Source organism: Misgurnus anguillicaudatus, chromosome 8, assembly GCF_027580225.2.
Source record: "Misgurnus anguillicaudatus chromosome 8, ASM2758022v2, whole genome shotgun sequence".
Taxonomy (NCBI): Eukaryota; Metazoa; Chordata; class Actinopteri; order Cypriniformes; family Cobitidae; genus Misgurnus; species Misgurnus anguillicaudatus.
The window spans coordinates 13,229,144-13,256,575 of NC_073344.2; the positions used below are offsets into that span (position 1 = coordinate 13,229,144).

The window sequence follows — 27,432 nt, forward strand, 5'->3', positions numbered from 1 at the left end:
TTCTCGCAATGCAAGTAATTCAAAGCGTGTGGTTCATCTGCGTAAACAAAGCAAACGACGTCCCTTCAGGAAGCAATCAGTAATGTTCATCCTTATTAGAAAAGGAAAACTTATTAGTAAGAGGGGCTGTTTTTTTGATATGGTAAAGTCATTTAAACTTAAGACAGTTACATAAATATTAGACAACACATGTCAGTGCAATCAAAATATAATGTAATTAAGATCAGATGATGTGCAGTACTATGCAAATACTACCCACAATCTCTATGCAAGAAACTGTAGTGCAGTAACTGTTGAAATAGTCAATATTTTTAATAGTTATAAACAACAAAACTATATCGTTTATAATATTTGTGAAGGTCATTGTTCTTTATCGGTCCAATTCATATTAGCTCTAGAACATTTGATGCAAGGTAAACGTTGCAAATTGCCAAACAGAATGCACCTCCTAATTTTCCAAGTAATGTCTCACATGTTTCACAACAATATGTATATCTTAAAATAATTATTTTGTGCATTTACTGTATGCAATAACATTTTTCGTCATTACAGCACCATATAGTGTGGTGAAAGAAGCCACATTAAACATGTATTAAGAGAATTTTAATGGCTTTATTTATAATGGCTTTTAAATAATAGAAACATTTTGGATAACAAACCACACCAAAGCAAAACATGGAATGCTTTTCTTGTCGGTGCTTAACATGAAAGAGTGAACATGATGTCATTAGCCATAAAGGAACTAAATCTATAAACATGTTCAATCAAGTAATCAACCTGATGCACAAAAGAAAATCCTCTATGTGCAAAGGGCACCCAGGGATACAAAGACTGGGACATGATTCACTTGTAATAAAGCTTTTTTTAATAAAAGAGCTTGAAACTTTAAAAGAAAATGTAACCATTAGGACATTATTACTGCAAACCTTTATTAAATACCTGTAAATCAGAAATAGAAATGGGGATTTTTTTTAATTTTCATCGTTAATGTATTATATAATTATACCATAAAGTATGAATGTAAAAACGCACCAGTTCAAAATATGACTTAACGTTATGTAAAAGCCCTTTCAATAAAAAACAAACAACTAAAACAAACCAAAATTTTATGACTGTTTAAATAAAACAACTGTTCGAATGTTATAACAAAATGAAATTGCAATGAAAATATAAGCAGAATAATGATAATAATAATAATAATAATTTACATCCTGAGTGGTCTCTCTCTCTCACTCACTTTTTATCCATTATTTTACATATTTTATTACCTAGATTTATTTTAATAGTAATGTCCCTGCTCATTGTTTGTCTAATATTTTTTTATTCATAAAAAGCCTACAAAACAATACTTATTTTTAACTTAATAATACTCAGTCATTTTAACACTTGTAATCTCATTGGGTTTGTGCAATATGTGTACAATTATAAGAAATAAATGCATTCGTTCTGCATTTAAAGGCATTTTTGTGCACCTTGATCATAAAAACTCAAACACTGATCATTATTTTCTGTTTTCCTCTTCTCCATCATTTTCGCAGCTGTTGAGGTCCCAGCATGACTTTATTGATGAAGTTCACAATGGCTGTGGCTGGCTGCTCTGGGTCAAGCTCTGCAAATAAGTGACACACGTTTCCCAAACCACCACTGCGCCTTGCAATGAATCCAAACATTCTAAAAAAAAAAACACACACACACAAGAAATAAAGGGATAGAGGCCATGAAACATCATAAAATTAGGATTGGTATTTAAAATAACATGATCATTGATATTGCACAGAAACAAATACATGTCTCTTGCTGACAAATATGCAATATTTTTGGAATTATACAACTGACATAAGAAAGAGAATACAGCGTTGTATACTTACTTGTGGGATGTGTTATCAGCATCAATCCACCTGGCGCAGACAAATACAAACACACATACTGACTAAGCAACATGTACAAGCAAAGCAAGCAAGATAGGAACATAAAAGAGGGCAGGAGAGCCCGTGCACAAAAACATCTAAAGGCACATTGACGGACCTAGATCAGCATAAGAGGCAAACCTAAAACGTTCTTCACACTGAACTCAAAAATACAATGCTTGTGTAGCCATTCAATATAGGGTAGAAGGGATTCGTATTGTGTAGTCTAATACCTTTTTTAGCTTTTTAATGTTTGCGTACTCTTAAAATTTACCTTTGATCTTGCGGATCCACACTGCTGAAAGTCACGCTATGAATAGGGTAATGCCGCCTGAAAAACAAGCTAAAGAGCAAAAGAAAAAGAGAAAGATGATATGGTTTAGATGCGCATGTGTTTTTCTTTCAAGGAGATGGAAAGTATACGAAAATAAGGAGTGTTTTTAATCACTTTTCAATTTTATAATATATCAGATTGTCTTAGCTATAGCCTTAAAGGCATGTAGTTTACTTGAAAGTCTAAAAGAAGTAACACTAATTACAAATCTGGAAAATCATGCTGAAAATATGCCTGGAGAACGATAACAGAATGATAATCAGCCATGAGTTAACAATACAAGTTGATTTGCCTGGCCATCTGTAAGTGTTATTCAATGTGGGTGTTTTTGTCTGTGTACCGGCGCTGATTATCAGTGAGGGTGATGCCCTGTGTGGACACTTTGAAGTGGACAACTGTTGGTAAAGAACGACACCCCTGGGTCAAAGTGCACTTGGTTGCCTTGGAGACTGCTTGCGGGCCAGTCAAAGATTCGGTTTCCACAGAGTTTAGGTAGAGAACATTACAAGCTGTCGATGAGATGGTAAACAAAAAGGTACAAAAGCTGTCAAAAAATCACAAGATTACATATTCATACCTCAAAATATACATATTGGTACCTCATCGGTACATATTAGGTACCATCCCAGTAACCGCCTTTATATCTTTTTCTGGGAGTACCGAACATTTTAGTAGCAGCGTCAAGGTCATGGGTTCAATTTCCAGAGAACACAGATACTTACAATATGTATAGCTTAAGTCGCTTTGGATAAAACTATCTGCCAAATGCATAACTATAAATAAACATCATTTTCCCCAATGCACAAAATAAAAAAGTGTAAGCAATGTACTATAGCGCATGTTTTTACCTGCCCCCTGTTTTAAGAGGTCTGCAGCTGTGCTGGTGTTAGTACCACTGTGCAATTCCTGCAACTCCCCAACAAGATCTGAAACACACGCGCACATCTATTATTTAGTGTTTTTACACACTAAAAATGTACATGCATCAATGCATTGTCGTGGTTGATGCATGTTAACAGCAACTGTGTCTATCACCTTTATCTGGAATACGCAGTACACATGGAAGAGACACGGGCGTGATGGAGTGATGATACACCAAAGCAGACAAGGAGCCTGTGAGGAGAGAAAATAATCTGGATCAGATCAGAAGGGGGCGCTATTTTGAACACAGAGTAGCACAAAATCTTCCTTCTCTCACCAAAATACGTCTCATTTTGGCAGCCTTTGATCTTCACCCCTTTTGCTCCGCTCTCGATCAGGAAGTGCCTAACCAGTTGCTCCTGTGTGTTGCCCGTCTCACCATGGTTACTAGCGTGGGCTGGAGGTGTGGCGACTTTGAGGGCCAATCCATATGCGCCTTGGAAAGAATTACTATCCCTGATGAGGAAGCAGCCAGGCTCTTTATCCTTTAATACTGCGATAGCTAAAAATGGAGAGATGTATAACCCTGTAACTTCAGCAACAGAGTAATACAAGTAGACTCATTCCAACTGTCCAAAAAAGCTCATCCCTGAACGTCTATGATATTAACAAATTTTTGCCTTTTTTATTAGTGGTTGGGGTAAATCATTATTTTGGTGGCTTAGAAAGGTCTGTGTAAACCCAGGTAAAAACCATGTCACGGAATTTAGATTTTTTCCATGACAGGACCACGGATGTCTTTTCCGTGTCACTCCCACAGATTTCTCGTGTCATTTAATGTATTGTTTTCTCATTGTTTTTTTAAAATTTTCTTAATATTGTCACTTGGGATTAGGGTTAGAATCACCTTCTGTTACATTTTTAGACATCCTAACCCAAACCCCAACTAGTTTTAAAAGAGGAAGAAAGACATGTAGAAGCCAATACATAAAAGTACATCTTAAAGGGATCCGAAGGGTCCGAGATGCATATGTCCATCATTTTTCAGACAAACACATTTTCAGTTATTTTAGAATTTTTTTTTAGGTCTTTCAGAATAATCAAATGTAAAGTTACAGGGTCCACGTCCTTCAAGAGCAAAAAATTTACATTTATCCTTCCCCAAAGAAATTCAAAAGGCTCCATGATGACAAACAAAGGTCTTCTGAGGTTAATCCGCGCAATGTTGTTGTAGAAATATCCATATTTAAAGCAACACTATGTAGTTTTTTTACCTTTAAATAATGTCTCTAAAATTATTTCAGTGATAGAACAACTTTTAACTGGACAAATTGTACTGTTGCTACAACCTGAGCAGCCTCCTAGCTGCTACAAGCACACTCTGAAAGTGGCGGTGGAGGGTAGAGCACACAGCCCCGCCCCTCCCCTGCCTGCAGAAGAGTGTCTGATACCAGGCACTGTTGTGCTTTTCAACCACATGGGGGAGTTGTAAGTCATTTTTACATGGAAACTACATAGTGTTGCTTTAAAACTTTATAAACGAAAATAACTAGCTTCCAAAAATGCCGCCATGTTAGACTCCTCTGTATTCAGGAGAGAGTATCAGCATAGTGTCCACACTTTTCTTATTGACGTATGACAAATTCGGAGGGTGGGGGCACAGAGCAGCAGCAGAGAAACCTCCGTAAACTGCATACGCTCTCATCTTGAAGATGGCGGCATTATCGGAAGCTAATTATTTTCATTTATAAAGTTTTAAATGTGGATATTTCTACAACAAAACGGTGCGGATTACCCTCAGAAGGCCTTTGTTTATCATCCTGGACCTGTTTGGATTTATTTTGTGAAGGATGGACGCATATTTTTTGGACTTGAAGGACGTGGACCCCTTAACTTTACATTTAATTAACTTAAGATCTTAAACATTTTCTAAAATAACTGAAAATGTGTTCGCCTGAAAAATGATGGACATATGCATCTCGGACAGCTTAGGGGTGAGTAAATCATGGGTTTAATATCATTTTTGGCCGAACTATCCCTTTAACATAAAAGTACATCCTAACGCAAACCCCAAAATCTAACCCCAAGCGACAATGATTTGAAAATAGAGAGGAAAACAATACATAAAATGACACAGAAATCCATCGGAGTGACACGGAAAAGACACCCGTGGTCCCATCATGGAGACATCATGGACTATAACACGGATTTTAAAGGAGATCATGTTGTTTTAATGGGTATACGGAGTAACTTAATGGTAAAAAAAGTTTTAATTCAAAAACCATATTCAAAAAACATGCAGCTGCAATCTCTAGCTAATCTCAAAACTCGCATTACCCTTATTTGCCCGTGGGCGTCCCCCCAAAAGCAAAACTCCACCTATGCTTGATATCTGTAATACTGTGTAAGGCCACGTCAATGATTAAATTCAGTGAAAAATCAAACTTTGATACTCATAATCTCATAATTTGATTATGAGACTTTAGCCTGGATTTCACAGACAGGATAACAAATGGTACTTAAAGGGTTAAAGCCCAATCCCTAAGTATATGTAATAATAAACAAAATAATAAACATGCATATGTGCTCACCCTGGTCTCTAGAGATGCCAGGTTTGTACCAGTACTTGGAACTATCTTGGACAAACTTGGAGGTGAGTCGGTTTTCCGGTTCCTCCACTCCATTAGAGGGGGATACTTTGCGTTTAGTTGTAGGAGGCAATTCATTGGTATCAGATGAGATGGACACTTTAAACTGGTTAGAATCAGGAAGTTGTGCATCTGATATCAACAAGGCTGTGCCAGTGCAATCAGACACATTTTGAAGGTTGGATGTGCGTTGTTTTTCAGGAAGAGGAGGTTGAGGTAAGGATGCAGGGATGGTGACAGCAATGTAGCCTGAATATGGTACATGAGGCACAGCTAGAAGAGGGTAGCCGTATGATGCTTTAGGAAATGAGGGTGTGACGGAGCCGTCAGGGTCAGGAGACAAAGATGTCGGGTCACTGTTGCTGATTTCCTCATTGGATGAATTACAATCAGTCAATGGGGTCAAGCTTTGCCTTTCAACATTGATGTTGAATGTAAGTAGTTCGGAGGTTGAGCTTGTCTCTGATGAGCAAACAGTTGGTTGAGAACTCGAGGTTGAGGTATCTACTTTATCTTCGTCTATCTCCAGGTTGCTGAGGTGGCTGGGGTTCTGTGTTTGTACCTGCACCTCTACCCTCTTGGATGTGAGGTCAGGGATGGGCCAGGATGGTGGGTCGCTGATAAAAGCTGTGTTATGTTCTGTGATAGATGTTTTCTTAACCTCAGAACTGTACTGTGGTTCTGACTTTTCTTTTGCTCCATTGATAGCAGAGACAACAGTGATCAGAGACCCAGGAAAGGTGTCACCCTTTTGGATTGTGCTTTTCACAGGATCTCCAACTTCCAATGGTCCACTGTTACAATACACAGAAGGATTTGAGTTAACTGTACACCAAATTCAACTTTTCATCTAAAATATCTCCGCAGGAAAGCTACATTATCAGTTAAAGCACCCTTCTTTCATCATAGGGATTGAATAAAAGGTGTAGCTGGCATTAAGTGTAAGGGACACTCCACTTTTTAAAAAATATATGTTAATTTTCCAGCTCCCCTAGAGTTAGACATTTGATTCTTACCGTGGAATCCATTCAGCTGATCTCCGGGTCTGGCGCTAGCACTTTTAGCATAGATTAGCACAATCCATTGAATCTGATTAGACCATTAGCATCGTGCTAAAAAATAACCAAATAGTTTTGATATTTTGGCTATTTAAGTAGTGATATTACGCACTGCCCGAAAATAGTCCCCATGGTTACTTTCAATAGCAGGGGACTATTTTCGGGCAGTGCGTAATATCAATACGCCTGCTGCAGCCATGTTACGGCAGCAAACTCATTGATTATTACGCCAGTATGAGAGTATAGTTCCTAGCCATATCTGCCTAGAAAATCGCAACTTTTAATTTTCTGTCGGTCTTAGTACACAATGTAACTACAGAAGACTCAAGTTTAAAAAAGGAAAAATATCGAAACTCTTTGGTTATTTTTTAGCGTAATGCTAATGGCCTAATCAGATTCAATGGATTGTGCTAAGCTATGCACAAAGTGGTACCACCCGACCCAGAAATCAGCTGAATGGAATCCAAAATGGTAAGAATCAAATGTGTCCCTTTAATATACATAAAAAGATTTACCTGCCCTGGGGGAAAGCCTCAATGTGACTTTTTTCAGCCTCTGAAACTTTAATACCACCATCTATAAAACACACAAGAGGGTGAAGTAGTGGCAAAGAAATGTAAGAATTAATTAGGACAATTACATCAGTGTGTGATTACCATTTAAAACACGCTGACTCTTTTCAGCCGAGGCATTGATGTGATTGGCTCGTTGTGGGGATGGAGTGAGAGCAAAGGGGGAGGAGTTTGGAGAATGGCTGATGGAGGCATAACTAGGACTTTCTCTAAGCACTTGTGGAGAGCAAGGACAGGGTGGATGAGGGCTGTGGTACCCACTGCTTTGAGGGCTGGGATATGGACTCATTGTGGGAACATGTTCAGGTTGGGTGTCTGCGACATACAATGCAAGGTCGTGTTTCGGGACAGTGTGGCAGTGTCCGTATGATGACATCATTGGTGAAACCATTTTGCGGCGCCAGAAGTCAGCCTCTTGAACTCCCTCCCAATGAGTCTCCGCCCTTCCATCCCTCCAGTGCATAGGCCCCTCCCTCCTAAACCCAAATTCTGTCTCTCGAAGACCACCTAATTCTCTTTCTCGTAAGGAGTGAAGAGCAACATCCTCTCGCAAGTGGGAACAATCCCTGCAGGAGCAAGATGTTGGGGAGCTATAATGGAGCTCACGGTAGGGACTGGAGAGCAATGACTGGTTTGGGGGTAGAGAAGGTAACATGTGGGTGTGGCCCTGTGAAAGGGCGGAGCAATAAAACAAAGGACACCCCTCCCCAGAGAAATACGTGCGTGTTTGTGGAGGAAGGGTGTGGGAATGGGATGACTGGGGCGAGTGGGTAAGTGTAGAGTGTGTGTGGGATTCTTGTAGGGGGTATGGGTACAGGTGTCTGATTGTTTCTGTGTAAGGATGGTGCAAACAGCGCCCTCTCTCCCACAAAAGATCCGGCTGGGATACACACAGATCTCGTGCTGACACTTGGGTTGTTCGGCTACAGGGAAGCGTGTGGTGTTTAGGATGGTGGGTTTGGGCAAGCGCGTGTGGATCAGGGCCGCAGAACGAATGAGTGTGGGAATACGGGCGACCACAACAGGGCTGAACTGGACGTTCTGGTCGGAGAGGAGAGCAGTCGCCATCGTCCAGTATTGCTGTTTCTCTGTGTCTGTCCTTTTCGCTTTTATCCCTTTCAGCACGGGAAGGAAGTGGAGATTGGGACTGTAATGGTGCAGAGGGGTGAGTTGTTTCTGTGCTGGGTGACAAAGGCTGAATGGAAAGATGAACTGGAGGAGCAGACACGGAATGACTGGGCGTGGAGTGTGTGGAGGATTTTATGGAGGGCGTGCAACCGTTAGGACTTGACCCCGGAGCACGACGTTTTTTCACCTGAGCGTACAGACTACCATCCAAAGGCCCACGTGTGTGACAGATATCTACGTTTTAAGGAGAAATACACAAGAAATACACGAAAATTATGACTCATCATCTTGGTTTTAACGTGAGCCTGCCTGTGAAAATCCAGCTAGTCAATCACTCAATTTATCTCATAATTAGATTAAAGGTGCAATGTGTAACTTTTAGAAAGATCTCTTGACAGAAATGCAATATAATATACATAACTGTATTATCAGTAGTGTATAAACACCTTACATAACGAACTGTATTGTTTTTATTAACTTAGAGTCGGTTTTATCTACATACACCGCAGGTCCTCTTACATGGAAGCCAAGTTTCTACAGTAGCCCTAAATGGACAAACTGCCATACAGAGCTCGTTTCGTCCCTAAATTGTCTCAGATGACGACATGTTTGACCTGTGGCAGCTACCGTAGCTTCTCTTTGCGTCGTTTCGAAATTGAGGTTGGTTGCAATTCGCAATCTCACAGCTTGATGGCGCTAAAAACCCCATTACACCTTTAAGACTAGCCTGGGTTTCACAGACAGGGTCACATGGACATTCTTTTTAAAAAAATAAGTTGGGTTAAGCAAACACAGCATTGTACTGGATTAAAGGGATAGTTCAGCCAAAATGATCTAAAACATTTTCTAAAATAACTGAAAATGTCATCGTCTGAAAAATGATGGACATATGCATCTCGGACGGCTTCGGGGTGAGTAAATCGTGGGTTTAATATGATTTTTGGCCGAACTATCCCTTTAAATCAGTAAGTGTGTGTTTTGTGCTGAATCTGGTTGAACATATTCTCAATACTGTCTTGATGATGAAGGTTAAAGTTCTCATACGAGTCCCAGCGCACAATAGGATCTCCAGGGCCTTGATCCACAGATACACCAGGCTCATTCCCCTGCACCTCTGTACTCCAAAACACACACGCGCAGCATTAAGACAGAGCGAATGGATGGGGTGATGATGGTAAAAGAATGGAGCTGATCTTTACCTCTCATCCTCTGTGGGCCAGAAGAGAACAGCAACTCCACTGTGGCATCAGCTGGGAAACGGTCATCTATGCACATGCACATACAGATAGATCAGCATCATAATACAGAAATATTTTCTGTGGTTTAAAATAATAAATACAGTGTAGAAGCGTATAAAAAGTGTGTAATGTTTGTAACCAAACCAATCAGAAGCCCCATTGACTTCCATAGTATTCTTTTTCCTACTATGGATGTCAATGGGGCTTCTGATCGGTTTGGTTTCAAAAATTCATCAGAACAAAGAAATGTATGCAGGTTTGTAACAACATGAGAGTGAGTAAATAATCAGAAATGTTGGGTGAACTACCTGTATATACACTCAGCATATTGCATGATTTTGTTACAAGCGAAAATTAACATTGATGTGATTATTATTTTGAGGTATATCTGAAACCCAGCGCATGTGTTCCTCCAAAGTTAAAGTGCAGTTTACACCACCGAATGTGTGTGTTTACCTGTGCAAGCTTGGTCAAGTTCCCCTTTGCCAAAGGAAAGCTGAGATCCATGGACACTGCAGGTGTGAAACTGAACCCTAAACACACATTCTCTCTTACACGAACCCGAGTGCCATTGAAAACACTTCACCTAATTACAGACAGAATTAGAGAAATGTTTGTTTGGGGTTATTATACACTGAATAATTGAACAGCTCAGATGCAAAACCCTTTAAGTGCGTCTAACATGTTTTCTTGTAAATTAGCTTTTTTAACCAGTATTTCTGAATGACCTGATTAAGTGGATTTTAGGTATTTAATGAACGTATAATATGTGTCGAGAGCAATCGATTAATATAAATATCTAATTTTTGAAGGCGGTGGCATTTAGAGGCTTTTGCATCTGCGGTCCTCAATATTATTATGTGTAGTAGGAGTTCAGTAAGCCACCCCACCAGAATATCCTTGCAACTGCCAAGCAGTGGCGCTGGTGACTTGTTTTTCGAGGGCGCACGATGCAAAGCTTGTCACAACATGAATTTAGCGTGTCATGTGCGTGGCTCATGCATATTTCAAAATATGTGTTCTGCGCGTCATGTAAACTTATCTGCATCACGTGTCATGTCAAAATAAGTGCCTGCTGCAGACGTTTCGAAGGAGTTTATAATAAAAAAGACGCTCGCGTTTGCCAGATACTTGCGTAATCTCATGTGTAGTCAGTGTTTAGTGTTAAGTGAGTGTCTCTTTTATCATAAACCCCTTTGAGGCGTATGCAAAAGGCACGTACCTTGAAATGACGCATGATGCACATACACTCACCTAAAGGATTATTAGGAACAACATACTAATACTGTGTTTGACCCCCTTTCGCCTTCAGAACTGCCTTAATTCTACCTGGCATTGATTCAACAAGGTGCTGAAAGCATTCTTTAGAAATGTTGGCCCATATTGTTAGGATAGCATCTTGCAGTTGATGGAGATTTGTGGGATGCACATCCAGGGCACGAAGCTCCCATTCCACCACATCCCAAAGGTGCTTTATTAGGTTGAGATCTGGTGACTGTGGGGGCCATTTTAGTACAGTGAACTCATGGTCATGTTCAAGAAACCAATTTGAAATGATTCGAACTTTGTGACATGGTGCATTATCCTGCTGGAAGTAGCCATCAGAGGATGGGTACATGGTGGTCATAAAGTGATGGACATGGTCAGAAACAATGCTTAGGTAGGCCGTGGCATTTAAACGATGCCTAATTGGCACTAAGGGGCCTAAAGTGTGCAAGAAAACATCCCCCACACCATTACACCACCACCACCAGCCTGCACAGTGATAAGAAGGCATAATGGATCCATGTTCTCATTCTGTTTACGCCAAATTCTGACTCTACCATCTGAATGTCTTCAACTGTCCAATTTTGGTGAGCTTGTGCAAATTATAGCCTCTTTTCCTATTTGTAGTGGAGATGAGTGGTACCCGGTGGGGCTTTCTGCTGGTGTAGCCCATCCGCCTCAAGGTTGTGCGTGTTGTGGCTTCAGAAATGCTTTGCTGCATACCTCGGTTGTAACGAGTGTTTATTTCAGTAAAAGTATCTCTTCTATCAGCTTGAATCAGTCTGCCCATTCTCCTCTGACCTCTAGCATCAAAAGGCATTTTCGCCCACAGGACTGCCGCATCTTGAATGTTTTTCCCTTTTCACACCATTCTTTGTAAACCCTAGAAATGGTTGTGCTTGAAAATCCCAGTAACTGAGCAAATTGTGAAATACTCAGACTGGCCCGTCTGGCACCAACAACCATGCCACGCTCAAAATTGCTTAAATCACCTTTCTTTCCCATTCTGACATTCAGTTTGGAGTTCAGGAGATTGTCTTGACCAGGACCACATCCCTAAATGCATTGAAGCAACTGCCATGTGATTGGTTGATTAGATAATTGCATTAATGAGAAATTGAACAGTTGTTCCTTATAATCCTAGGTGAGTGTAGTTCACATGATGCAACAAACATGGGAAGCGACACACTCGACACTCCGAACACATATTTTGAATTTGCGCTCCTCAGAAGAGAAGTCACAGGCCACCACTGCAACTAAGTAAAAAATGTAGTTTAAATATCTAGTTTAAACCTTTTTCTCCTAATAACATACCAAAATGTATTGTATGAGTGTCTTACCATGATGTCTCCTTTCAGCAGCAGACCTGGTTCAATTTTCATACAGAGCATCTTACTGTTAGGGTCTTGAACATCACTGCAGCACACACATGCAAAAAAAGCCAGCAAACAAAGTATGATCAAACACTTAGACAAATATTTTCATCATTAAAATACCCAAAGTGCTTTAAAGCTTCACCATGAGAATTCGATCTACGACATCAGTGTTGCTAGCACCATGCTCTACCACATACCAGACAGACTGTATATATTTTATTTAAATTTAGTGGGAAGAAAAGTCTGTGACATAAACCAGGCCGGATATCTTAGCAGCACAATATGCCAGAGCATTTACATTTCTTCATTTAGCTGTAGATTTTTATCCAAAGCAACTAACAAATGAGCACCTGTGCCAACTGTCAGGGCACGGCAGCTCAGATTAAAATTCAGAATTTATACTAAAAAGACCTAAATAAAAAACTTACTATTTTCCGGAAGAATACACCAACTGCAATGACTGATAGATCTTCAGGAAAGGAGAGTAACCTGTAAAATGCGTTAAAGGTTATATAATGATGCTATAAGTGCTGATTTGTGTTGTGTGTTCATGTTTGTGTGTACCTCCTTCTTGGTAGTTGGCCAAAGTTGGAATATGAACTTTATGCAGTACCAGAGGCGAGTTGTTCATCTTTATTGTACCCGAGAGAAGACCAGCAAAGTAATATATATACCTGTAATACATTGAGAGATCATTGCAACCATGCAAGAACATGTGATTTTAAAACATGCATAAAAAGCTTGGTTGTACCTGTTTTGAGAGGGAAGAAGAGAGGGAGGGATTTTATCCTCACAGAATTTCCTCATAGCAACTGTGGAGAGCGCCTGTTCTGCCCTGCACACAAACACATCTATTATACAGCAAGTCATTTAAATCATGAATAATAAGAATAAAATGCCACTATATTTATGCATTTAGAAGACACATGTATTAAGCGACTTATAATGTATATGATATTGGTGTAATACGCTCTACCAGTTTATTCAGTCTATCATCATTAATAGATAATAACATTATTTTATAAGATAGGAATCAATTTCGAATTTTCATTATTAGTGCTTTTGTGTAAGTACCCTGCAGATATCTTGCTGTAGTGCATGTAAGCAGCTGCAATGACTCCAATTTTCCCTTTATTTCCCTGAGAAAGTGATAGGTAAAGAGAAAAAAAATATTTATTCAACTGTGGGGACATATTTATCAGTTATATAGCAGGTTACAAGCTTATTATCATTCCAGCCATACACGCATGAATAGTGGTATGAAATGTTGTTTGGCTTTGACTTACAGACAGGACAAAAAGATAGAAAGTAAAAAATACATACGCCAAATTCCAATTCGTTTTATGTATTGGTTTGTCAATTTTTTTCTGTTTTTGAAAACATTTTTGCTTGGATTTGTGGTTAAATTTGAGATTTGCTATATGATGTTATTTAATATATATAGGTTTCTCCATGTTATTGTCTATTTTTAAGCCATGGTCGCTTGGAGTTCTAACCCCAACCCAAGCAACAATGGTAAAAACAATAGAAAAATTGAGAAACCAATACATAAAACGAAAAAAAGATGCACCGCATTAGGTGAACGGGAAGGACTGGCATATCATGTGCACGCCAAATTGGAATTTGGTGTATGTATTGCATGAGTTTTCACACTTTGTGCTCTTTATATGCATCTCTATGAGACTGGGTTGAATATTCATCTATGCATAGGTAAACACAGTTTTATATTCTACAGCACCTTTAATGCTTGAAAGATTTAATCACCATTTATTGTAATTACAGGAAACAAAATTCTTCTTTTGTGTTCCACATAAAAGCAAAGCCAAAAGTACAGAATTTTCAAAAGCCTCCTAACCTTGCAGTGCAGTACAACCACGTTATGGGGGTCAGAGGTAAGCCAGCTCTCCATGGTCTTGCATATAGCGCATATTTTATCGAGGGGAGGGGCATGCAAATCAGGCCACCCAAACTCCTCAATCTGAGATAGGGAAAGATTTCACTTGCGAAAAGTGGAAACAGACTAAAACATTATTATTTTGATAAAAGAAGAAGGTGATACCTTTGGATTCAGCTTGCAGATGTCATGTCGCTTCTCAGACAGATTTATAAGCTAATAATAAAAATGAGAGGAGATGAGTGAAGAATTATATGGTATTAAAGTCCCTATAAAATATTAAAGGTCCCATATCATGAAAATCTAACTTTTTCCATGTTTAAGTGCTATAATTGGGTCCCCAGTGCTTCTATCAATCTAGAACAGTGGTTCTCAAACTGGGGGCCGCGAGATGGTGCCAGGGGGGCCCAGTTTAATGACATTTTATAAAATAAATTAATTAATCATGAATTCTGTGCAATTAAACCTAAAAATAAGGCTACTAACCAACAGCAATACTTTGTAACATTCAATATTAGGGATGCACGATATATCGGGCGACATATCGTTATCGGACGATAACTGCTTATTTTTAATATTATCGGTTATCGGTCTGATAGCAAAATGAGGCCGATAAATGAAAGCCGATAAATTATGGATTATTTTGGTTTGTCGAACCACTTCACTTGCTCATTGCTGGCCATGTGGAGTTTTGATTGGTGCTTTCTGTGACATAGCACGAAGATGACATGTGTTGCGGGCTTAAGAAGAGTATGCTAGTCTAGCGCAAAGACAAGATGTCCGTGGTCTGCGAGTTTTTCATTGTGAAAATAATATGAATATTTATCGGCCTATAGATATCGGTTATCGGCCCCCAAATTTAAAGAGTTATCGTATCGGCCAAAATTTCCATATCGGTGCATCCCTATTCAATATGTTTTGTTTAATGAAAAGTTGAGTTTTAGAACAGTTTTTTGTCATAAATTTTCTTTGGGGGGGGGGGGCGCGAAGGAATGCGCAGTAAACAAGGGGGGCCGCACGCTGAAAAAGTTTGAGAACCACTGATCTAGAAAACGTGAAAAAGAACAACCCAGTAACTTTGTTTTGGTAAACCATTCTCTGCAGGCATGTGAAAATATATGTCATTGAAATTTGGCTCCCCTTATGATGTCATAAGGGGATCTAATTATAATTAATAACGCCCCTTAATCTGCAATATCCAACAACGGCTTGTCATTTAGTGCAGAGAAAAAGACAGAGAAAAAATTATTGACAGCACAATAGAGTTTCAATTTCAACAAACCACCATCATTTTTGATCTGTGTTTGCATTAATCTGCTTATTTGCATTTTAAACGACAGGTCCAAAAATGGTACATTTTTGCTCACACCTACAAAGTCCCAATTTTAACATGCTATAATAAATTATCTTTTTCTGTATTTTTAGCTAAAACTTTACATATGTACTCTGGGGACACCAAAGATTTATTTCACATCTTAAAAAAGTCTTTTGACATGGCACCTTTAAATGAGTTTGTCACACCACAGAATTTTGTTTATTAACCACCCAACCAAATTTGGATGATGAAAAAAACACCAATTAAATAAAAAGAGTTATCAAATTTTGGAAAAATAGGCAGCATTCTCTGCTCTCAAGTGGTGGGGGGGTGGCGCAGAAACTGGTTGTGGCTAGAAAGCATACAGCTACCGCCGAAATCTTGTAAAATCTCGATGGATGAGCGCTGATTTCATCCTAATACTCCCAAACCTAACCATAAACCAAACATTTTGCGAGATTTAGGGATGCACCGATACTACTTTTTTGAAATACGAGTACGAGTACTTGCATTTCAGTACATGCCGATAAAGATACTGAGTACTTAATAAAAAAACATGATTTAAATTAACAGGTAATAGCTTTAGTCATCTAATTTAACAAAAAAACAAGGGACTAGTTTGGAATTAAGAACATTTATTTAAAATGAAAAGCATGTTGTATGCAACATATTACAGAATAAATAATTATAAAAAAATTAAACAGTATTTTTTCAGTTTGTTGTAAACTCGGCCTCTTTTGACAACACAAGAGGCATTAACCCCTTACACACCCTTCAAGATAGACATTTCTCAGACCGTGGTATCGATCCCCGGTATCGGGGGACTTTTAACGAGTATGAGTACTTTAGAAAATGTGGTATCGAAGCTGATACCAGTATCAGTATCGGTGCATCCCTAGCAAGATTTGTCTGTAGCTGTATTTCCCTTCTAGTCAGAACCGGAAAAGTTGATGCCTCTCTCAACTTTCAAATACCGCTACAACCTGAATGGATGCCTGCGATTATGTTAGGGGCGGGGCCATGCACGGTGGCTCAAGTGCGCCTAAAAAATCCTGAACTTAGAAATGGTGAAAAACTTTAACCTGCAATTCAGTACTTCATAGTTTACAGTCTTTGTGAGGTGTTTCAGCAATGCAATACATTTATAATGTCTTATAAACAACTTTTAAGATTTACTTTACAGGGACCAAAAACAGAAAGAGATTTTAAAGAGCAGCGTGACTGACCAAAAACTTCTCTTGATGTTTAGATTTCAACATGGCTGCCACTTCTTTGAGGTTGGTGCTGTAACGTTTTTCTTCCAGGTCAGACAGGTAGAGGACAGAGATGATGCGCTCAGTGATGTAGGTCAAGTCGAAGTCATACTGGCTGTCCAATAACCTCTCCATAACACTTTCTATGCTATGATACATAGAACATGTAAAGAAAGGTTACCGCTAATTCACCCCATCAGGATGTCTGTATACATATAATATAACCCATACTTTACAAACATTACAAATAGGGGTGCACCGATATACACTAAATAATACGTGGCTGATAAATCTTCTGAATTCACAGCTATTTCATGTACTACGGCTTTTGATCACTGTGAGTTTGAGTCGTTTATAATATGAATTTGAAAAAGCAACACTCGTCAAACATAATCATTGTACATATATTCTTTATTATTGTGAAAATACCTGAAATTGTTTGAAGAACAGCGATATAAATATATCCTTAAGCCATTTCGTGGAGCTGCGTTTGCCGCGTGTGTATGGTTCTTCGTCTACAGCGCATATTGAGTTTCTGCACGAGAGCGCCCCCTGGCTTTTGGATATAGCAGCATTTCACCATAATTCATTGAGAAGCATAACAAGCATAATATATTGGTGCACCCCTAATTACTAACATTAAAATAATTTCTCTATTCTTACCTGGCAGGGTGGTTCATCTGGTTTGACAATGGGGGTTATAAGACAAGGAGAATGTGAATGAGAGGCAAGTATATGTGCTACAAACATTATTGTTGAATAGCACTTAGCAATAGTAATTTACTTAAAACAACAGCTTCATCCTCAATTATAAGATATTAATATTTACACAGTTGAAATACTTACTGCATCTGCGGTAGCTTCACACGGGACAGATACCTGGAGGAAAAAGAGGGTATGAAAGAAAGAGGCGTAAGCTCAATCGTAATTGTATATTGAAAATCAAACATTTTCAATATACAATCTGTTACTGTAAACATCTTTAAATGGTTTAGGACAGTGGGGGCACACACCAGTATCCTAAACATCCGTTCCCATATTTTGGGGCCGCCGGCTGACTCTCCATTTAAATACATCCTCTCTGTCCTCATTAGGTTATCATCACACCAAGAGACATGTGGTAGTGTTTAACACAGACTGTGTGTGTTGCATACGTGTTTATTTTGCTTCCTTTGCAATTAGCTCAGACATTTTAACATACAGACTCACCTAAATCACTAACACAACATGATTTGCTTTAGAAACAGACATATGTTGATCTGTATAATTCTGGTATGCATAAACCTGCAGCTCTGTCAAAGTGTGTTAGAAAGTATTATCAACAATAATCAAGATGAACATCAACTAGACAATGACAAATATCTTACATATCTGTCCTATGACAACAATAACATACTATGTGGTGATTACATCTTTACTAACTTTGATTTGAACATTTAAAAATGATATATATTCAATGAAAATGTTAAGGTTAATTTGGACAAAGACATGTATAAAAAGCAGCTGACCTAACATAACAGAATGGATGACATGCCTGCTGGCTTTATGAACTATTTTCACAACTCTATTTCAGATTATCCGCTGGCCTGTGCCTCTTTATTATTTTGTTTTATACTGTATGCGTTTCTGTGCACAAGTTTTGCTATCTTATAATGTCAACAGACAAGGGTTACTTTTCTCAAGTAAGATGCAAATCTTCACCACATATTATACTAAAGTTTACAAATTCAAAGTGTTTGCGGTTTTTATTGTGGGAAAAACATGTCTTCTATGAGGAAAACACACATGGGTTCATTAACAACATCCTGTTCTGTCAGTTAACAGACTCCCAGACGCACACACACACATTTGTCACACTTTCGATTAAACTAAACAAATATATAAATATCATTTGAGACTATAGTCTTATTTTATATTTGCTCCTCTAAATAATTTCCTTTCCTTTATTTCCCCTCATAACAAACAGCATGAATAATTAATTAATTCCAAATAAAAATAGGAATTGACGTTGCAAAATCAAAAGTACACAAAAAAAAAAGTGTCAATACCTTTCTTAGATGAAAGTCCAGTTTTCTAGGGGTCTCGTAACACGCACACACTAAAAGTCTCTCTTTCTATCCACATTACTCTCTCTCTCTCTCTTTCTCTGTCTCGCTCTCTCCCTTTTACCCTTTTAAGCATCTGACTCTCTCTCTTACATGGCCTTTCCTCTCTCTACCTTTGCTTGTCCACTTCTCTCTACCACTGCTTTTGTCCCTCACATTATTGGACCATGACAAAAAAAGCAGGGAACCCAGATGCCTAAGTATAAGGCATCATAGAATAAAAATATAAAAGAGAAAGAGTTCAAGGGTGATAAAAACAGAATGTGGAAGAGCAGAAAAGAGAGAGAGAGCGAGAGAGAGAGAGAGCGAGAGAGCAGAACAGCTGTGGCGCGTGGATACATTGGTTTATATCCGTGTGATGTGCACTGGCATCCGATGACTGACTGCAATTTCTATTAATACTAGAGATAACCAAAGATCACAACTCAGTTTTGTTTTGTTACTATGTTGTAAAATACCATGAATCAATCTCTGATCTAATCATTTTCATTTACATTTCTTTTTTTAGTATTATTTTAATTCTTACTCTAGATTCTGCTGGGTTATTATACTAGAATATTAGACAGAGCACATAGGTTAATAAATAAAATAAGGTTAATAAATGGGTTAACATAGATTTATTTATAACCCAGCATGTGTTCTGTCCAAAAATGTACCCAGCAGAAATTAGAGTGCATCTTTAGTTTTTTTAAAGGGATAGTTCACCCAAAAAAATTAACGTTTTGTCATAATTTACTAATTTTCATGTTATTACAAACCTGTATATACTTTTTTTTATTGTTGACCACAAAGGAAAATATTTTTAGAAATGTTTGAAACCAAATTGATCATAAGCGCCATTGACTTCCATAGTAGGAAAAAAGAATACTATGAAAGTAAATGGGAACCAAGAACAGTCCAATTTCAAACATTACTTGAATTTTCTTCCTGTGTATTCCTCAGAACAACGACATTTATACATGTTTGTAACAACATGAGTGAGTAAATGGTGAAAGAATTTTCTTTTTTTTTAGTTTTTCTTAACTTTCGGTTTATTATACTTTGATCAAAAGTTTACATATTCCTTGCAGAATCAGAAAAATGCTGAATATTTTGAAAAAAGAAGAGGAATTTTAAAAATACAGGTGTGTTTTGAATTCAGTCCTACCCTGAAGAAGTTATTTCACATGAGAAATGTTTACATAAAGGTCGCAAAAAATAATAATAATAACAGAATTTCTTGAAACAACCTAGTTCAAAAGCTAACATACACCTGATGAAAACAAACTTAAAAATGTCAAAATTCCATTTCTTTTTACAAAACAGTATTTTCCAGATTCTGCAAGGGGTATGTAAACTTTTCATCACAACTGTATATATATATATATATTAGAAATAAGAGTAATAAGAGGAATTTTGACATTTTTAAGTAATAAAAATGTCTAATATAAATATATATATATATTAGACACTAAATACATCTTGAGCTTTTTTGAGGAGACTGAAGTCCTGAAATCATTCGATTAGAATTAGAAATTAGGATTTAATTTCATTTAGGTTTAAGAGATACAGCAGATACAGAGTTTACCTTAAATACTTGACACTTCAGGGTATATTTTTATACTGCTTTTAACAATACATACAACTTTCCTGTATTTTCTGGTTGTATTCTAATAAAGAGACTGAAAATGAATTATATATGATTACTTTACAATTGCAAAAACAACAAATCTAATGGTGGCATGGTGGCCTAACACTTTTGCACAGTACTGTATATATAGTAAATTTTTCTTTGGCTGCAAAGTCTACAGAGCACCCCAGATTTACATTTTACTACATATTGTGTATGTATATAACTGTGTATGTGATAAATACATATCTTGAATCTTGTATTACAATGATTTGTATTATATTTGATACTTCATTTGAAACTACACATGCATAGGTCAGATCATATGATGCCACATGTCCAGTGTGGGTATAGCCAAAAACAAAGTTCAGCCAAAGTGTATAGTGATCCAATGAATCCCAAAGTAGTAACAAGAACAGTAATTTAAGAGAAAGAGAGAGATTATTAAATAATATCTTACCTTTTCCTCACATTTCTTATGTACTGCAGTTTTACACTCTGGAAGGAAAACAATTGTATTGCATTACTCTTGCTACACATTATAATATACCTACTAAATTGTATTACTGATTTACAAGGTTTTGTCTGTTGTGGGAAATATAGCTTATTAAATACTGTATGTCCAACATGGTTGTAATGTAAATAAAAAATTTAAAAAACGTGTGTGTGGGTTGGTATACGTGGTTTACGGAGAATATAAAGTGTATAATGACATGTTTACTTTGCTATAAACTGAACGGCTTAAAAAACATACTAAGTGGTACTTTTTCATACTTTAGATTAAAGACTGCCAATGGGTTTTTGTGACGGTTGGGGTTAGGGAAATAGAATATACAGTATGTACAGTATAAATACATTGTGTCTGGAATTGTCCCTGTAAACTACATATGCCAACATGTGCATGCGTGTGTGTGTGTGTGTCACCTTTGCAGTACATGCAATAGCTGTCGAGAGTTTGTTTGCAGACAGCACATTGATGCCTCTTCTTGAAACTCTTTTCTTTAAACGAGTGTGAAGCCATTTTCTCCAACTGCTCAAAATAACAATAAAATATATTTTTTTTGCTTTAACAAATTATCATTCAATGAAATTGCATTTATGCAAGAAAATATATATTGAACAAAATGAACAGGGTGAGTAAAATGATTATTTTCTTTCCTGAACACACGTTCACTTAACAATTCATAAATGCGATAGATCACACAAATGTATCAGGATTTATGTTATGACTAAAACTGATCACAATAAATGCTTCACATCAAAAGGTTTGTAGGGTCAGGAGACACATTTCATTTATGAATGACCCTATACATTTGAACTGTAATTGGTCATTTTATTTGTGTAAATATTAAAACATCTGTTCCTGTGTGTCTAGATATTAAAGGACAATAAGCAAACATGTCCACACGCCCCCACGGTGAATTCAATCACCCTTACATACAAATGAAAAGCATGTTTGTTTTGGGGAAAAGCAGTATGATGATAGAGCTCTTTATAATGCAACATCCAGATATTACACAAGACAGCTAATTTATTATCTCTCTCCTTAACCTCTAAACCTTATCTTTACAGAAAACTTACAGCAATTTTACATGGTTGGTTTACTAATCAATTTGATTAAGATTAAATATCATTTATTACTATGCCAAATGTCACCACAATGTACATTGTAGTCACTTAGCTTTGCTGAGAAAAATTAAGTCTACAATGCTGCCACCTAAAGGCTAAAATTGGATTTTTACTGTGCATTAATGTAGCCTTCGTGAAATGGGTGCATCTACATCCTGTCCATAATTTACGTTGTACAATCTACAAATAATAAATAAATACATACAATAGAGAATGAGTGGTTCACAGCATTGACAATCATTTATACATGTCCTGAAGTCTGTGGTAATGTTAATACATGTCAATCTATAGAGTTTAAATGACATCTATGTTAGCTATTGGTAATTAGTGCAAACAATATGTTTTTTATTGCATATACAGAAGTCCTTTGACTTTTTCTTACATACAAGCCCCAATTTATAACGCTTTTAAGAAAGACAAAGACAAATAGACTAAGCACACAGAAGACATACATATATATATATATATATATATATATATATATATATATATATATATATATATATATATATATATATATATATATATATATATATATATATATATATATATATACAAACAGACAGACATAAATAAGAAAGACAGACAGAGAGGCAAAGACAGGTAGGCAGATACATAGATAGATACAGTAGATAGACAGAAAAAGTCTAAGGATAGAGATGGATAGATAGATAGACAGACAGACAGACAGACAGACAGATGAATGGGCGGACAGACAGACAGAGATAAGAAAGGCAGACAGACAGACAGACAGACAGAAACAAGAAACACAGACGGAGAGACAAAGACAGAGATAGATGAATACATTAGATAGAGAGAGAAAAACTAAGAATAGAAAAGTAGATAGATAGATAGACAGACAGACAGACAGAAATAAGAAAGACAGGCAGAGAGACAAAGATAGACAGACAGTGGATAGACAGAAAAAGACTGAGATTAGAAGGAAGACAGACAGACAGACAGACAGACAGACAGACAGACAGGCAGACAGACAGAAATAAGAAAGACAGAGAGACAAAGATAGACAGACAGATAGATAGATAGATACAGTAAATAGACAAAGAAACATGGGCGGACAAACAAACAGACAGACAGACAAACGGGCAGACGGACAAAGAGACAGACAGATAAATAGAGATAAGAAAGACAGACAGACAGAAATAAGAAAGACAGACAGAAATAAGAAAGACAGACAGAGAGACACAGACAGATAGATGATACAGTAGATAGGCAGAGAAAGACTAAGGATAGATAGATAGATAGATAGATAGATAGATAGATAGATAGATAGATAGATAGATGGACAGACAGACACAGACAGACAGACAGACAGACAGACAGACAGACAGACAGACAGACAGACAGACAGACAGACAGACAGACAGACAACAGTCAGATAGACAGACAGACAGACAGACAGACAGACACAGTCAGACAGACAGACAGACAGAAAGATAGATAGATAGATAGATAGATAGATAGATAGATAGATAGATAGATAGATAGATAGATAGATAGACAGACAGACAGAAAGACAGAAAGACAGACAGAAACAAGAAAGACAGATAAAGATAGATAGATAAAGACAGACAGATACATAGAGATAAGAAAGACAGACAGAAACAAGAAAGACAGACAGAAACAAGAAAGACAGACAGAAATAAGAAAGCCAGACAGAGAGACACAGACAGATAGATAGATAGATAGATAGATAGAGTAGATAGACAGAGAAAGACTAAGGATAGATAGACAGACAGAGAGACAGACAGACAGATAAATACAGATAAAAAAAGACAGACAGACAGAAATAAGAAAGACAGACAGAAACAAGAAAGACAGACAGAGAGACACAGACAGATAGATAGATAAAGACAGACAGACAGACAGACAGACAGATACATAGAGATAAGAAAGACAGACAGAAACAAGAAAGACAGACAGAAATAAGAAAGACAGACAGAGAGACACAGACAGATAGATAGATAAAGACAGACAGACAGACAGACAGACAGATACATAGAGATAAGAAAGACAGACAGAAACAAGAAAGACAGACAGAAATAAGAAAGCCAGACAGAGAGACACAGACAGATAGATAGATAGAGTAGATAGACAGAGAAAGACTAAGGATAGATAGACAGACAGAGAGACAGACAGACAGATAAATACAGATAAAAAAAGACAGACAGACAGAAATAAGAAAGACAGACAGAAACAAGAAAGACAGACAGAGAGACACAGACAGATAGATAGATAAAGACAGACAGACAGACAGACAGATATATAGAGATAAGAAAGACAGACAGAAACAAGAAAGACAGACAGAAATAAGAAAGACAGACAGAAACAAGAAAGACAGACAGAGAGACACAGACAGATAGATAGATAAAGACAGACAGACAGACAGACAGATAAATAGAGATAAGAAAGACAGACAGAAACAAGAAAGACAGACAGAAATAAGAAAGACAGACAGAGAGACGGACAGAGAGACAGACAGATAAATAGAGATAAGAAAGACAGACAGACAGAAACAAGAGAGACAGACTGAAACAAGAAAGACAGACAAAGAGACACAGACAGACAGACAGACAGACAGACAGATAGATAGACAGATAGATAGATAGATAGATAGATAGATAGATAGATAGATAGATAGATAGATAGATAGATAGATAGATAGATAGATAGATAGATAGATAGATAGATAGATAGATAGATAGATAGATAGATAGAGAAAGACTAAGGATAGATAGAGACAGAAAGAAAGAAATAAAAAAGACAGAGAGACAAAGATAGACAGACAGACACAGCAGATAGACAGAGAAACGCTGAGATTACAAAGAAGATAGACAGACAGATAGATAGATGATAGATAGATATCTCTGATTGCCACAAATGTATAGGCTATGACAGTAAAAAAGTAACAAAGATATCTCTCTCTCTCTCTCTCTCTCTCTCTCTCTCTCTCTCTCTCTCTCTCTCTCTCTCTCTGATCTTTTGAAATAGAAGAGTCAAAGGTTTTGGCCTTGATAATCTCTGACACTTACTGCAGCACATATAAACATACACACACACATTTACATTCTAGGCAGGAGTAGACGGGAGCAGGTGGGAAGGCTGAGGTATGCTTCTACCGTCCCAGAATTCCACTGTCTATTTATATCCAGTCTTTCAGACTACAGGATCACTAGGAAACCCACGTGTTTGTGTGTATGCTTGCATGTGCGTGATAACGGATATTTGTCAATGACTAAAATGTTTCTTAACACCACACGCGTACAACAAATACAGTAAATGCAAATCACAACACATACAGTATGTCGGAGTGGAAATGTTCACTTAGTCTATTTATGTAAACCTCCGAGGAATTTCATTTTCCATGCTGTAGTTCACACAGGGCACATAACATACTAAAGCTGGCCAACCCTAAACGAGTCAACCTGCCGCCTTATGAGTGACAGGACGACGTATCCATAAATTATGACATTGGGTTTCAAATGCATCAAATTGCATTTGGATAGCTGATGTGAAATTTCAATGGGCGACAGGAGTATCAGCTTGTGTGACACACACTTAAAAAGTATTTAGCATTTTTAATTATTCAAAGCTATCAATCACATCAGCCAAAATCTATATTTATTCTCCTACATGCAAACTTTCACCTGTCAAAAATGTCTAGTCTTTACGCATGTTAGCATATTTTTTCCTCTAAGATCAAGAATGGTTTAAATATTAGTTGAAAGAAATAGACCCACTGTATTTATTGCCTGCAGATCTTCCAACATATGTGACCCAGACTGTAAAAACCCAGCAAAAGTCATTTTTATTAAATTATTTTCAGTGAAAATATAACCTGGATATCTTTAATATTGGCTGAGTAAGGCAAAGATTTAAATAAAAGTGAAATCAAACTCATAATATAACCTCATGATGATGTGAAACTTTAGCTTTAGACATAAATGTGACTCCATGCAGACACACATACACACACCTCTGTTAAGCTGAGTATCTCTGCATCCTCTGTGCAGTCTCGTGTTTTTGGTGGGTCTGAGCTTTGGGGATTCCTCTCTTTACCCCACCGTTGTTTACTGAAGACACGTCCCATGTTTTTCCTTCCTTTACTACTTGCTTATTTCACCTCAGAAATCCTTTCCTCCTGCTCTCTCACTTGCTTAGTTCCTTAAGTTTTTCCTCCAGGTTGCACCAATAAAGCCTTGTTTTATGTTCCCCTTATGTTTCTTCAGGACCTCTCCTGGATTTCCTCAATGCCTCGCTGTCCAGTTTCAACACGGAATCATTTCTTTCCCACTTTCCTTCACACACATTCTCTCCCTCTCGAGTCTCTCTCGGGGTGTCCTCCCTCGATCTGGCTCTTGCCCCCTCACATGCTCACTATGTAACGCCTTCCTGCGTCTCTCCCGCAGCTGTTTTTGGCAGGTTTACGTCAGACCCTTCCTCTTCTCTGGCACTTAAGCTCTGCTCACCCACTGAGAGTTCATAGAGACACACACACACACACACACACACACACACACACACACACACACACACACACACACACACACACACACACACACACACACACACACACACACACAATTAGAAGTCTAAGTTCACATTGAAATACTAGCATTGGAAAAGTAATTGAAAGTAAATATAAAAATAAACTGAAATAAACAAATCAAAATAAACTGACTATACCAGAACAGGCCTTAGTAGCCAATCCTACTAAGGTCATATTAGTTCTGGACCACATGTAGTGGCTGCAAAAAAAAAAAAAATTCCTGCAGCTCCCCCTTGTGTTTTTTAGAGAGATGTGCAATCATTGCGGTGATCTGAAATCATTGCGATGAGGTCAAACAATCGCAACTAGACAATTATTTAATCATTGTGACAGCTCTACTTGTACCGTTAGATTAAAGGTCCATAGCTGTACCATTTAGGTATAGATATGTATCTTTGGCTGGATTTACACTGCAAATTGTAATCTTAATTTCTGTAACAAGACATAAAACTTCAACATTACTTCACCTAGTGAAGCCGTCATCCTCCATTACGCTGCTAAGAAGAGTCATGTGATCGCAGGTAGTGTCCGCATGAGTTGGCATTATTTGCCAGCATCACATTTTCAATGACGCACGACACATCTTGACCTGGGAATCTCCAATGCATGTGTCCGATTCGATTTAGTTCCACATATGAATGAGGCCTGAAACCGATTGGAGGATATCGGAAT

The 27,432-nt window shown here is 37.6% G+C and overlaps 1 protein-coding gene across 1 annotated transcript; it reads right to left on the reverse strand.

The window, feature by feature from the left end:
• Window positions 1-594: 594 nt before the first annotated feature.
• Window positions 595-26,688, reverse strand: tns2b (tensin 2b). The gene is made up of 26 exons (XM_073870322.1): window positions 26,188-26,688; window positions 21,489-21,594; window positions 21,025-21,062; window positions 17,697-17,729; window positions 17,514-17,530; window positions 16,824-16,998; window positions 14,448-14,498; window positions 14,244-14,366; window positions 13,463-13,527; window positions 13,140-13,223; window positions 12,953-13,062; window positions 12,817-12,877; window positions 12,353-12,428; window positions 10,203-10,332; window positions 9,708-9,773; window positions 9,514-9,622; window positions 7,465-8,744; window positions 7,324-7,384; window positions 5,694-6,544; window positions 3,440-3,664; window positions 3,277-3,354; window positions 3,090-3,167; window positions 2,582-2,750; window positions 2,182-2,250; window positions 1,869-1,898; window positions 595-1,671 (listed from the first exon to the last, which is right to left on the reverse strand). Exons 1-26 carry the CDS (start codon window positions 26,299-26,301, stop codon window positions 1,527-1,529), a joined length of 4,344 nt encoding a protein of 1,447 aa, XP_073726423.1. The 5' UTR covers window positions 26,302-26,688; the 3' UTR covers window positions 595-1,526.
• Between the last annotated feature and the right edge of the window lie 744 nt (window positions 26,689-27,432).

Bases quoted from the DNA above. Each gene is read 5' to 3' on its own strand.
- tns2b (XM_073870322.1), bottom strand. From the start codon at position 26,301: ATGGGACGTGTCTTCAGTAAACAACGGTGGGGTAAAGAGAGGAATCCC. The intron at 12,878-12,952 runs GTACACACAAAC...CGCATTTTACAG, and splicing joins GGCCAACTACCAAGAAGGAG to GTTACTCTCCTTTCCTGAAG. The intron at 3,168-3,276 runs GTGATAGACACA...CGTGTGTTTCAG, and splicing joins ACTGCGTATTCCAGATAAAG to ATCTTGTTGGGGAGTTGCAG.